Source organism: Phoenix dactylifera, chromosome 7 (genome assembly GCF_009389715.1).
Source record: "Phoenix dactylifera cultivar Barhee BC4 chromosome 7, palm_55x_up_171113_PBpolish2nd_filt_p, whole genome shotgun sequence".
Lineage (NCBI taxonomy): Eukaryota > Viridiplantae > Streptophyta > Magnoliopsida > Arecales > Arecaceae > Phoenix > Phoenix dactylifera.
In genome coordinates, this window is record NC_052398.1 from 8,659,993 (window position 1) to 8,671,727 (window position 11,735).

An 11,735-nucleotide genomic window follows, 5' to 3' on the forward strand; every position below is an offset into this window, starting at 1 on the left:
GAAAGTCCCGGGCAGCTCCATACTTGCCCGATCTGGAAAAGGCAAATGTAATACGCCCCACGTAAGGCGGTCCCGTGAATTTACCCAAAAACATAAAAAAGCAGTCTCGTGGCGGCCCCACGCGCTAACAGCGACGTGGACGCATCAGAGCCGTCCGTCCCTCTCGCTCGCCTACTCGGCATTGAACGCCGCTCGGGCAGCGCGGGCAGACTTCACCGGTTCGTGTTGGCAGCAGAAGAAATCCATCTTATAAATAGCCTCCCGGCTCTCTCCAATGTCAAACCTAATTCTCTCTCTTTCTGATCGACGCCTTCTTTTCTTGCCCTCAATTCTACGATATCGAGGCGACTCTGTTGTTTAGGGTTGGAGTTCAGAACTTTTCCTAATTTGCTCCTCCTTTTTTCCTTTGATTTGACTCTGGAGTTGGGTAGATTTGGGGGGTTTTCACGTCTTTGTTTATGTAATTGGAGCAGGAATTGACGAAGGCCGTAATTCGGAACGCGGAAGGGCCTTCCTACCGAGATAAACAGGTGTGTGTTGGATTGTTCCTGATGGGCTTGGATTAGCTTTTATATGGCTTGATCGTTCTCTTGTTTTGCTTTTGTTGATTGGTTTTGGTTTAGATTGTGTTTTTTGTTGCTGCAGGAGTGTTGATTTGGTTTCTTTATGGTAATTATGTTTTTTATTTTATGCTGTTCTTTCAAAGAAATTACTGATTCGTTACAAGGTTTGTCCTTCCTTTTTTTTATAAGGTGTTTTCTTTTTAAAATTTTTATTCCTGCCTAGACATACTGATTTGGGTTCAATCATACTCATATTGGGTTTAAACTTAGAATTTTTCACTTTCGGGTTTGCCCCGAAATGACCCGCCCCAATAGGGAAATCCCAATTCAGTGGGCCTTTCGATACAATCAAATAGATTGCCACAAGGGCGCCATATTCTAGGAGCCCAAACTATGTGATTGAATAAATCCTCCTCTATCTGTTGCGGGTCGACGGCTCCTTCCCCTTCTTCAAACTCCGATTCGTATTTTTCATATAGAAATCTCTGATCAACGATAGAACAAGATCCATTTTGCATCATATCTAACTGATTCCTTGGTTCGGACCGAAGAAGTAATGTCACTCGATTATTATCAAACTGACTGCAATCTTTTTCTGTCCGTAAGGATCCCACCAGAGCGCTTTCTACTTCTAATAGGCCATGAACTAGATCAGAATCATTCTCAACGAATCCATAAGAAGTGATCCAATTTTTTTCATCGGGTCCGGGTGAAGACCAAAGATCTTGAGCGACCGATCCGGCAGAACAACTCAAAAGATAAAGAAGTATCGTTAATTTCTTCATGCTCGTTCCAAGTTCGAAGTACCATTTGTATATGAAAGAATGAAAAAGTGCTTTCGTTGTTGTGGAATAAGAAGCCTTCGTATCTTAATGCATGTATTTAATTTATTCGGAGCTATTAGAGCGGGATCCACTTTTTGGGGAATATGAGTCGAAGCAATAACAAGAATATTTCTAGTGGAACATCTTTTACAATCCCTGGAGAGATAGTTCTCTAATAGACTGAAATCTAACCCATTTTCTCATCGAACGAAGGGTACGAAATCAATCAGATTGATTTTTTGATAAAAAAAAAGTACTATGTGAAATCTTCAGTTTTTTTTCTCTTTCTCTATTTCTATCCCATAGGTATAGCGTTTGAATCAATAGAGAACCTTTTCTTCCGTATGAATCGATATTATTGCATTTCTATTCTTTTTTCGATACCTTCCAAGAAAAATTCTGAATTGGATCCAAAATTGACAGGTTGGCGTGAGCTTATCCATGCGTCATGCACTTTTCAAATAGGAATCAATTTTCTGACCTAGCTTTCGTGCTTTGGTAAGTCGTCTGAGATCCTTTCGATGACTTATGTTGTGTTGAAGGGATATCTATATGATCCGATCGATTACGTAAGGCCCGCGGTAGCAATGGAATCGGAGAAAGTATACAGAAAAGACAGTTCTTTTCTATTCTATTATATTACTATTAGTATTAGTTAGTGATTCTGGCTCGGTGAGTCCTTTCTTTTGTGATGAACTGTTGGCACCAGTCCTGCATTTTGTCTCTGTGGACTGAGGAGAAAGAGGGCTCGTGGGAAGAGGGTTGTACCATGAGAGAAGCAAGGAGGTCAACCTGCTTCAAATATACAAAATGGATTCCGGCAATGCAAGGGAGTTGGACCCTCATGTCAATCCGAATGAATTAGTCTTTGAACAGAGGTAAATTTTTGCCTGCTAGGCAAGAGGATAGCAAGTTACAAATTCTATCTCGGTAGGATATGTATTTCTATTACTATTAAATTAATAAATGAAAATGAAGTAGTTAATGGTGGGGTTGCCATTATCTTTTTCCTTGTATGTATTTTTAAGAAAAGAAATTTGTCCATTTCATTATTTTTCAAGGTCTCAAAAAAAGGGCGTGGAAAAACATAGGAACTCTTGAATGAAAATTGAAAAGAAATGTGGCTTCAGTTCCTTCGGAAATGTAAGATCTTTGGCGCAAGAAGAAGGGATGATCCCTAGGTATTCAAACGATTTGTATCAATGGATTAGTTCGATCCAAAACTTGAGAAAAAGGAATTTGTCCATTTCATTATTTTTCGAGGTCTCAAAAAAAAGGGCATGGAAACACATAGGAACTCTTGAATGAAAATTGAAAAGAAATGTAGCTCCAGTTTCTTCAGAAATGTAAGACCTTTGGCGCAAAAAGAAGGGATGATCCCTAGGTATTCTCTACCTACCCACCTGTGTTGGTTTTGGGTATAGGTACCCTTTTGTTGAAGGTCGTTCGAGTTTTTTCTAGGAGTATGGCATGGGTTGCTTCAGCGCCGTAGCGCCTGGTACTCAGGCATTGGCTCGAGGCATTTTCTCTACCCTTTCTTACCCTAAAAAAGCAGGGTCAGCTTGCGTCCTTGAACTGATAACCATCTTTCAGCTAACATAGCCTTCTCCGTCCCTCGGGACCAACAAGAGGTAGTACAGGAATATTCACCTGTTGTCCATCGACTACGCCTTTCGGCCTTGATCTTAGGCCCTGACTCACCCTCCGTGGACGAACTTCGCGAAGGAACCCTTAGGTTTTCGGGGCATTGGATTCTCACCAATGTTTGCGTTACTCAAGCCGACATTCTCGCTTCCGCATCAGGACTCTGGCATCAAAATCCTTTTTTTATTCCGTTTGTTTGGAATATGCCTTCTGATTTATCAGTGTTCTTGGTTAAGTATGCTGATTTGATTTCATCTCTAATGTACTCTGACTAAAATTAGAAAAATTCTAATATCAAATATGCTTTGTTAGTAAAAGTTCAATTTTTTGGATCAAGTAATGCGCTCCCCACTTCTCCCCCCGCCAAAAAAAAAAGAAACACGTGCTTCCATCAAATGGTCTTCAAATCTCGGTTTAGGTTGTGGGACTTTTTTTCCCCTTTTTATAAAACAAAAATTTAAATATGAGCTTCGGGCTTTAACTGAAATTGAGATCTCTGGTCTTGGTAAACAGATTCAATGTAGAATAATCCATATAATGTTGCAACGGATGTTTGATGTCCTAGAGCACACTTTTAACTCCATCGTTCTGCCTTATTTATTGAAGTTGTGGCTGTCTTGAAAAAAATTAGGTTTACTCTCAGGTTGTCAATTCTTTTCGTTTTTTGGAGTAGCAACATAAGATATGTTAGGTTTAGGGTATTTATGGTTAAGAGGCTTTCCCGTGCTTGTGGTGAGGTGTCTTGATTCTGTTGATGGTTTGCTATTGTATTTCAGAATTTTGAGATAACAATTGGTGGAGGAGGGTTGAAAATATGGAGCACAACAAGACCGAATGCCAAACTCCTGAAGCTCCAATTCTCTGCATCAACAACTGTGGCTTCTTTGGGAGTGCAGCAACCATGAACATGTGCTCCAAGTGCCACAAGGATCTGATATTAAAGCAGGAACAGGCCAAGCTGGCATCATCATCCATTAATGGCATTGTAAATGGCAGTGGTAGTAGCAGTGGAAAAGAGCCAATAGTTTCCGAGAATGCAAATGTAGCTGTTGGCCCAGTGGAGCCAAAAACCATCTCTGCACATCTGTCTGATTCAACGGTCATAAGTGAGGGTGGTGAGACAAAGGTGAAGGTCGGCCCAAATAGATGCAGCACTTGTAGGAAGCGAGTTGGGTTAACTGGGTTCAATTGTCGTTGTGGAAATCTTTTCTGTGCAACACATCGCTATTCTGAGGAGCATAACTGCCCATTTGATTACAGAACAGCAGGCAGAGATGCTATAGCCAAAGCCAACCCTGTTATCAAAACTGAAAAGCTTGACAAGATCTAGAGACGTGGACAAGAAGGTTGATGGAATCTGAGAAAGTTTGTCTTCTTGTCTATGGCTTCTCAAATCATGCTCTCTGCTTGTCTTCAGGGGCATTCATTATTGCCATAAATGGATGGAGGCATGATGTGGTGGCTTCCTTGTAGCCTCAAGAACTTGTTGGTTGCAGAAGGTTTCCATGTTGGCTCTGATGTGTAAGCTTTTTATTTGCATTGTGGATGATTTAAAGTTCTTATGATGTGGCTATCTTTATGATTTTCTGTTGTATCTTCTGTATTGTGTTTCAGCAGTGATAGTGCCCTAGTGATGTGAATGGTATATATCTTCTTTGTGTTTCATTGCTATTTCTGCAAAATGGAGTTTCAAGGGAAAATTGGGATTCATGGTGATGTCCTATAATCTGGAAATGATGATCATTTATTGATTAACCTTAATCTCTTCCCGATCCTTAGATCTAATTCTGGAATTATTGCTGATGCCTGATTGTTTATTCAATCCTGTTATCTGGTAAAAATATCATCATATATCTGATATTTGTTGCTTCATCTGGTTTGTACGTGCTGTTGGTGTTTTCTTCCTGTGGTTGCACCTATTTTAGAACTATCATGAAGCAACTAAAGAACTTCTTAAGCAATCTGTGGTCTGTATGAAGCCATCTCTAGCTAGAAAAATTATCAGATGAAGTATTGATAATGTTCATTTCTTCTTGTTATATCTCATAGCATGCTATGATGAAATTTCAGAAATTTGCACTTATAGCTGTATCTCAGTAGTCTATTTTAGTGCCCATTACATTTCACAAGTTGGACTGGTGTAAAGAAGAAATATTGAATATTTGCGGCCTTGAACATATCATGTGTTTTTTCTTGCCCATTATGGTTGCAGTTTATGCTATTGCTGTGTCGTAGGGAGTTTATAGCATGCCACCTCTATGTGTTGGAGGGACTTTATGGTATGCTATTTCTATGTGTTGTAGGGAGTTTATGGTAGTGTCTGATAGAATTATTTGGCCTTCTGAAAAATGGTTGCCTGGGTAACTGTGGGCTTTCTAGGCAGGGTGCCTGGCAATGCATGAGCTTCTGCCTTCATGGTTTTGCATAAAGTTGAGTTATTTGGCTTTCTGAAAATGGCTGCCCGGGTTCCTGTCGGCTGTCTAGGTAGGGGAGCCTTGCAGTGCATAGGCTTCTGCCTTCATGGTTTTGCATGAAGTTGAGTTATTTAGCCTTCTGAGCATGGCTGCCTGGGTGCCTGTAGGATGGCTTCTTGGCTGCTATAGGCTCCTGCCTTCATGGTTTTGCATAATGCTTGGGTGCAGAGGATGACAATGGTTTATGAATTAGTACTGGATGTTGCCTAGATGCTATTTTCCATCACTTATTACACCTTAACTACAGGTTATGCTTTGAATTATAGTCTATAACTAGGCGCTAGTGCCTTGTAAAACATTGCTTTCTTTACCAATTCTGGTTTTGGAGATATGATTGTTCTTATCAATATGCTGGGATTTAGTGGTCACATATGCTAGGAGGCACCTTCATTCTCACCATTAGTACAGCACACAAGTTGCCTGGCTAGTTCAATGAGTTGCATGGAGTTCCTTTTGTTGGTTCTCACTGAATTGGGTCTCTAAGACTATCCATTTCAAGAGAGATTTTTAGGAAAGTAATTACCAAGTTATTCTTCTGTGGGATATCTCGTGAGCTTTTGTGAGTGTATAAGCCGAAGGTATTAATGATGTTTTGGGTTTACCATATGAAGGTGAGGGTGAAAAGATTACTATACGTGAACTGCATGACTTAGGTATTCAAGAAATCTGAAGGTTATTTATGAAATCAGTTTGAGTTCTTGTCAGGTCATGCAGGTAACCAGCTACATGTATTTGAACATTGTCCAATCATGCTCACTTTAGATCCGTTGATCGTATTATTCTTACAAGCTGACTATAGAGGCTAGTATATATTGTTATGGGTGCATGCGGCCTATACTTTAATGCTTGATTGCTTGCATGATCACTACAAGGTGAATTAAGATGTTTATATCTGATGGCACATACAATCTCATGTGATTGGACAAAAGTAACGGTTTTTTCTTTTCTGACACTGGGGTGGGGTGGGGGGGGGATGATAACATGGCATTTAATGTGCTTTAGTGAGGTCGATTTCCCTCTGCGTGGTTGTATAAACAAGAACGACTTTATCCATCTGCACTTGATCACCCTTCTTTAAAGTTGTAGATCTTATTATCATGTACCAAATGAGTGGCATATATATCAAATTCCAAATCAAAAACAATGCATCAAACTTTGATTTATTTTTGCTAAGTTTTATGTTATTCATGGAACTTGAGAACCTCCCAATGATGATTCTTTATTTTCCCATTTTGTAGCATTCATTTATAATGAAAAGCTTTTCCAAAAAAACCATCCAAATAAGTTCATGTTTGTCATCTTTCCCATTGTTCAAGTTGGGACTATATAGGTTTTCTAGTACATATAACATAGGTTGAGTTTTAAGCAAAATCAGGTGGTCCATGATTTGAAAGATGCAGTTTTTGACTTAGGGATCCTTAGATTATACTTTGGGTTTATTCTGTTTGGTTACTATTAAAAGTCTTGCTTGTCATCTTTGTCTGGGCCCTTGTGACATCTATGCTGACCTTGTAAGAGTGCATGATTTTGAACTATATAACCAATGAGGTAGTTTTTGGTACCCTGCCAACTTTCAATTCAGGCTTCATAGCAGGTTTCTTGCTTTCCTAAAGTTCTGGAAGCCCACTAGTTAACTTTTAGAGGGCTGGTATCAGGTAGAGAGCTAGTTATAGACATTTTCAATCATGGTTAGATTGTACCATACTAGATAAAGCTAATCACTTATAGGTGAGATAAGGATTGCCGCTATACTATATGTGATGGTTACCTAGGTATAAGATATAAAATGAAGTGTTGGATAGAATTTGGATTATGGCGTATGAACCAGGATTAAATTCTCAGTGTCTCATTAGTTTTTCTATTTGGGGATTGCTTATCTTATTTTTTTTTGTTCTGTATGTGTTTTCAATGACTAATATATTTATGATTTTCATATGATGCTAAATGTCGAACTTCAGTAATTGTCTTGAGGTTGCGGACTGTCAAACTTTAGCTCGACAGTTACAGTTGTTAAACAAACTGATTTTGAGGATACATGTGGCAACTGATTTGGGTATCCTTTATGTCTTATTGCATTACCAACATTGTTTTGCAATATATGCTGCAATGCGTCATACGACATACTGTGGTTTTTGAGTGTAAGGAAACAACAATGAAGTTGAGGGGAGGTTATTAAGGCTAATTGAGTGGTAAGATTCATAATTTTGCAAATGAATGCCTAAGAGGAAGCTTGGAAGTTCAATTGGTTTAGAATTAGATTATCAAATGGTCTGCTGGATGAAGTGATGTTCTTTTAGAGTTTTGTGCATGTGAGGGCACGTGTTAGGCTTTTATGGAAATTATAGAGAATTTTACTAATGTTGGCTCCAGGAATGTGGGTTTAATTACTTAAAATGGTGGCCAGGAGTGGGGAGTATTGAGGGAGATGGGTGTATTCTAGGACTAGAAGATTTTGAATTTGTATGAACCAAACAGGAAGCTTATTAGGGCAACAAATGGGCTAAAGTGATAAAAGAAACATATGGATGTGGTCATTTTCCTAGAGGGAGGCTGCAGTGTGGTAAGAGCTGAAGGGAAGAAAGGAGGTGCGAGGGAATGGATGTTGGGTGATGAGATATTATATGGAAAATCTTCTAAGGGTGCCATCTAGTAGGTAAAGTCTTTGGGATTGGTATCAAGGACCTGGGGTTGAGTACCACCCTCACCCAAATTTCGGCTGGGATCCCCTGTCCTGGTTCTTAAAATATAAGAGGATACGGCAAATCTAACTTGGATGTTGTTGCACAGGAAATTGCAGAGAGGGATATGTGGTGAAGTTTAAATTATGCATTGGAATTTAATTGGTTGGAAATTTAGCACATAGAGATTGAGATTTTCATACTAAACAGATGTATGCGTAGATATGGTATCTGGATTTTGAGCATTTTATTAAAGGGCTTGATGTCTGTCTCTATTTAAATACTGGATTCACTATTCAGTGGAAATTTAAATTTGTTTGTTTATACAGTTGCATCATCCAGTTCATGCGGTCTTCAGAGGGTGAAGCTCTTTATTTTTGAAGTCAAAAATCGATGCCATTGATAAAGTGTCTTTCGGAACATTGCTTTATTGCATATGCAAATGCATCATCTTCCAATTATATTTTACTAATATTTTTTTTGTGCTATACATGTGAGCCTCTGGTGGAAGGATATGAAAGAAGGAACAGAGGAAAGGAGCTGGGGACTCAAGAGTATAGGAATCCGAGACTTCAAAATGTGCTGAGAAAGAAGAAATGTATGGCATTGGGACTATTTAGTATCGGAAATAAATAACAAAAGGAAGTCGAGCCTTGAGGTGGTGTTGAAAAATTGGAGTCATTGGACATGCAACACAAATGCCTGATTCTAGTCATAAGTTACAGATGTGCATTGACATTTGCCTGTTGTTTAGTTTTAAGATCATGCTGGCTGACATGACCATCTGTCTTAGGGATTTAGGGCAGTGAAGTGGTTTTATGGAGATCAATTTAATCCTGTTTTGGAGAGAGAGAAAATTAGAACTTTGTTTTGTTGCTTAATATTTTGGTCAGGCTACAATAAGTGGCAGATATCTCTAATCTTCTTTCCCTTGGTCTGGTGATTTATCATGCTATTCAAGATTTTTTAAGATATTAGATCATCTAGTGTTTTCCCTTTAGTGCTGAGACATTGGATGTCTCATGCGATTGTACTCGTGTGGTTCACAAAATAAGTTAATTTGATTTTGAGGTACTTAGGCATTTGTGTTCTGTTTTACAATGCTTGCGATGGTTAGTAAATCTCTAATATTGCCTTCGTTTGTATGTATGCAATCTTAGAGTAAGCATTGTTCCTTGGCCATGGCACCAGGAATGGTGTGCCATGTGGGCTATTAGGCTATAGTTCTCCGGTTGATACAATTAAATGTTCTGAAAAGAATTATTTCATCCGTTTAACTTGGATATTGTATGACCTCTGGTTTTGGATGAAGGGCTTGACTGGACTTTAATCCTGCTTGTGGGAATTATCATTCAATAACAGCAATCGCTATGTAATGCAAAATCAACATGATGGTTGCGACTGTTTTGTGAAATTATTAGACTTCGTGATGTCTAAGCTATCTTTTATTCTATCTTAGCTTTGTATGACACGGGCGATTGAATGGCCTAAGTAGGAAACTTTCTCTAACAATTTTAGTAAGAAATGGCAAGAGATGCAAGAAAGAAGTTTTTGATAAAATTAAAGAAGAAGAAAAAGGAAAAAAAACAAGAAATACAAGATGAAAGCAAAGCAAAACATGAACTTTGTGGTGTAAGTTTATGTTGAAAGCATATCCATTGTTTAATCATTTGTGCTAGGTTTGGTATGAGACATGACATTTTAATCATATTGCCTCTAGGTGCATGTGGACCTCAACTTTGGTTGTCATAGAAACATTTAACAATGTTTGGCTAGAAGAATCTTTAGTTACTTTGTAAACCTTAATAGCCATACGGTCGTGATTAAAGAATGTGCCGAGATCTTATAGGCAGCACCTGCATAATAGTGATAATCTTGAATTAAATTATCTTTTTAATAAAATAATCCAAACTAAATCGAAATTTTTAATTTTTAATAAACAGATTTATTTTGGGTTAACAAATTTTTAACCTAATTTTGTATCCATCTCGACTAGTATTTGATTCGACCCGATTTGATTGCTACACTGAACCGAAGATTATATAAAATATCAAGAAGATGCGGAAAATATCTGCAGCATTCAGAGGATCTTGAGTGTCAACTTTAAAACTACATGATGAAAATTTCAACTAAAATGCTGCAGAAGTATCCCTCAAAAATGGCATGATTGTATACCGCAAAAGATCCATCAGGCCCGCAACATGTTTTAGAAGGCCGAATTCAGAAAACAAAACCAGAAGCAAGATGGTGAAGATCATTTGACCACAAATTAACATCACCGTAACCAGAAAGTGACCAAACACCCAGCGGAAATGCCCAGAATGCAACAAGTCGAGACCACGCGAATCCTCAGGAACAGGAGGTTCAAGCTCTTCGATGCCTGGAGAGCGAGGGTGAGGATCTGAAGCCGGCCTTGCTCCTCCATCTTCCGGAAGAAAGCGATCGGCTTGAGACTCCGGCGCATGAGGAAAGCCAGCGAGAAGGGGAAGGCGAAGGCCATGAGTCCCTGGATCGAGACCTCGTCGGGGGGCCGCACCGCGTAGGCGATCCAAGCACCGAGGCCGAGGTGGGCGATGCCCAGGAGGGCGAGGGCGGAGACGTCGCGCTCCACCGTGGGACCGGTGATCTCCTGGTGCTGCAATTCAGGGGGGGATCGGGGAGGCTCTCCGGCATCGGAGGAGCTCTGCGGAGGGATCGATGAGAAGCTCCTGTTGGTCCTCCTGGGATTGGGGCTGCTGGATTGTTCGAAAGTTACGATCTTGGAGAGATCCGAGTGCGATTTGAGCGCATAAATGCTGGGGCTTATGCAAGCCAGTGAGGTGGGGATTGTGGGGGAAATTGGGTAGGACTGGAGGAAGCTTGGATTAGGGTTGGGAGAAACCGAGGAGAGGAGAGTGACATCGGAGGGAATGGGGATTGGTTTGGAGAGAGTTCCGAGATGAGAGTTGGGCTGGAAGAGGGTGGTAAAGGAGCTGAGATTAGGGTTTTTAGCGTTTAGGAGGAGGAGCTTCGAGGTAATCTGCGAGAGAGGAAGGATGCCATTTTCTGTGGATGGAAGGGGGAGGAGAGGGAGAACGACGCAGCCGCCTACAACTATTGCTTTTTTTTTATCGATTTATTTATTTTTTCCAGTTAAACCGTCTGTTACCGTTTGACCCTGAGATGATGGAATTCTGGCGATTGAGCTAAAATGGTGATATTAAGATTCGTGTCTCAAAAAAACAAAGGTTGATATTAAGATCCTGGAGGAGATTGGTGATACTAAGAAATGTGAGTTGTTCATTCTACTTTGCTTTTGGAAACCTTATCAACCCTCTTGCACCAAAAGTACTGCTAAGAAATGTGATTTGTTAGTTCAAAGTAGATTGGTTATTTAGCATGTTATAACTGGCTGTGTCCATAAGCATGTCATAATAGCATGAGATCATGAATTAAATCCCAAGGGGCATGAGGAAGACATGCCATGCTATGGATGTTTTGGAGCTTAATTTAGCGAATATTTCATGATTTGCATTAAACCCTGTTAGGCCCACTGGATAAGGGTGCACATCA

General features: G+C 39.8%; 2 protein-coding genes across 4 annotated transcripts; one reads left to right on the forward strand and one right to left on the reverse strand.

Annotated features, from left to right (window-relative positions):
* Positions 1-208: 208 nt before the first annotated feature.
* LOC103711371 (zinc finger A20 and AN1 domain-containing stress-associated protein 8-like) lies at positions 209-9,165 on the forward strand. Of its 3 annotated transcripts, none has more exons than XM_026806336.2 (4): positions 209-362; positions 474-530; positions 1,811-2,265; positions 3,808-9,165. In XM_026806336.2, the coding sequence occupies exon 4, from the start codon at positions 3,846-3,848 to the stop codon at positions 4,359-4,361; it is 516 nt and encodes a 171-aa protein (XP_026662137.1). In that variant the 5' UTR covers positions 209-362; positions 474-530; positions 1,811-2,265; positions 3,808-3,845; the 3' UTR covers positions 4,362-9,165. The 3 variants fall into 3 exon arrangements, with proteins under 3 accessions (XP_026662137.1, XP_008795705.1, XP_008795703.1); XM_008797483.4 differs by having other exon boundaries at positions 1,811-1,885; XM_008797481.4 differs by lacking the exon at positions 1,811-2,265.
* Positions 9,166-10,239: 1,074 nt separating this feature from the next.
* Positions 10,240-11,298, reverse strand: LOC103711370 (the record flags this gene model as incomplete). The annotated part of the gene is made up of 1 exon (XM_008797480.4): positions 10,240-11,298. A coding segment is annotated over one exon (840 nt), but the record flags the coding sequence as incomplete, so codon positions are not given.
* Between the last annotated feature and the right edge of the window lie 437 nt (positions 11,299-11,735).

Bases quoted from the DNA above. Each gene is read 5' to 3' on its own strand.
- LOC103711371 (XM_026806336.2), top strand. From the start codon at position 3,846: ATGGAGCACAACAAGACCGAATGCCAAACTCCTGAAGCTCCAATTCTC.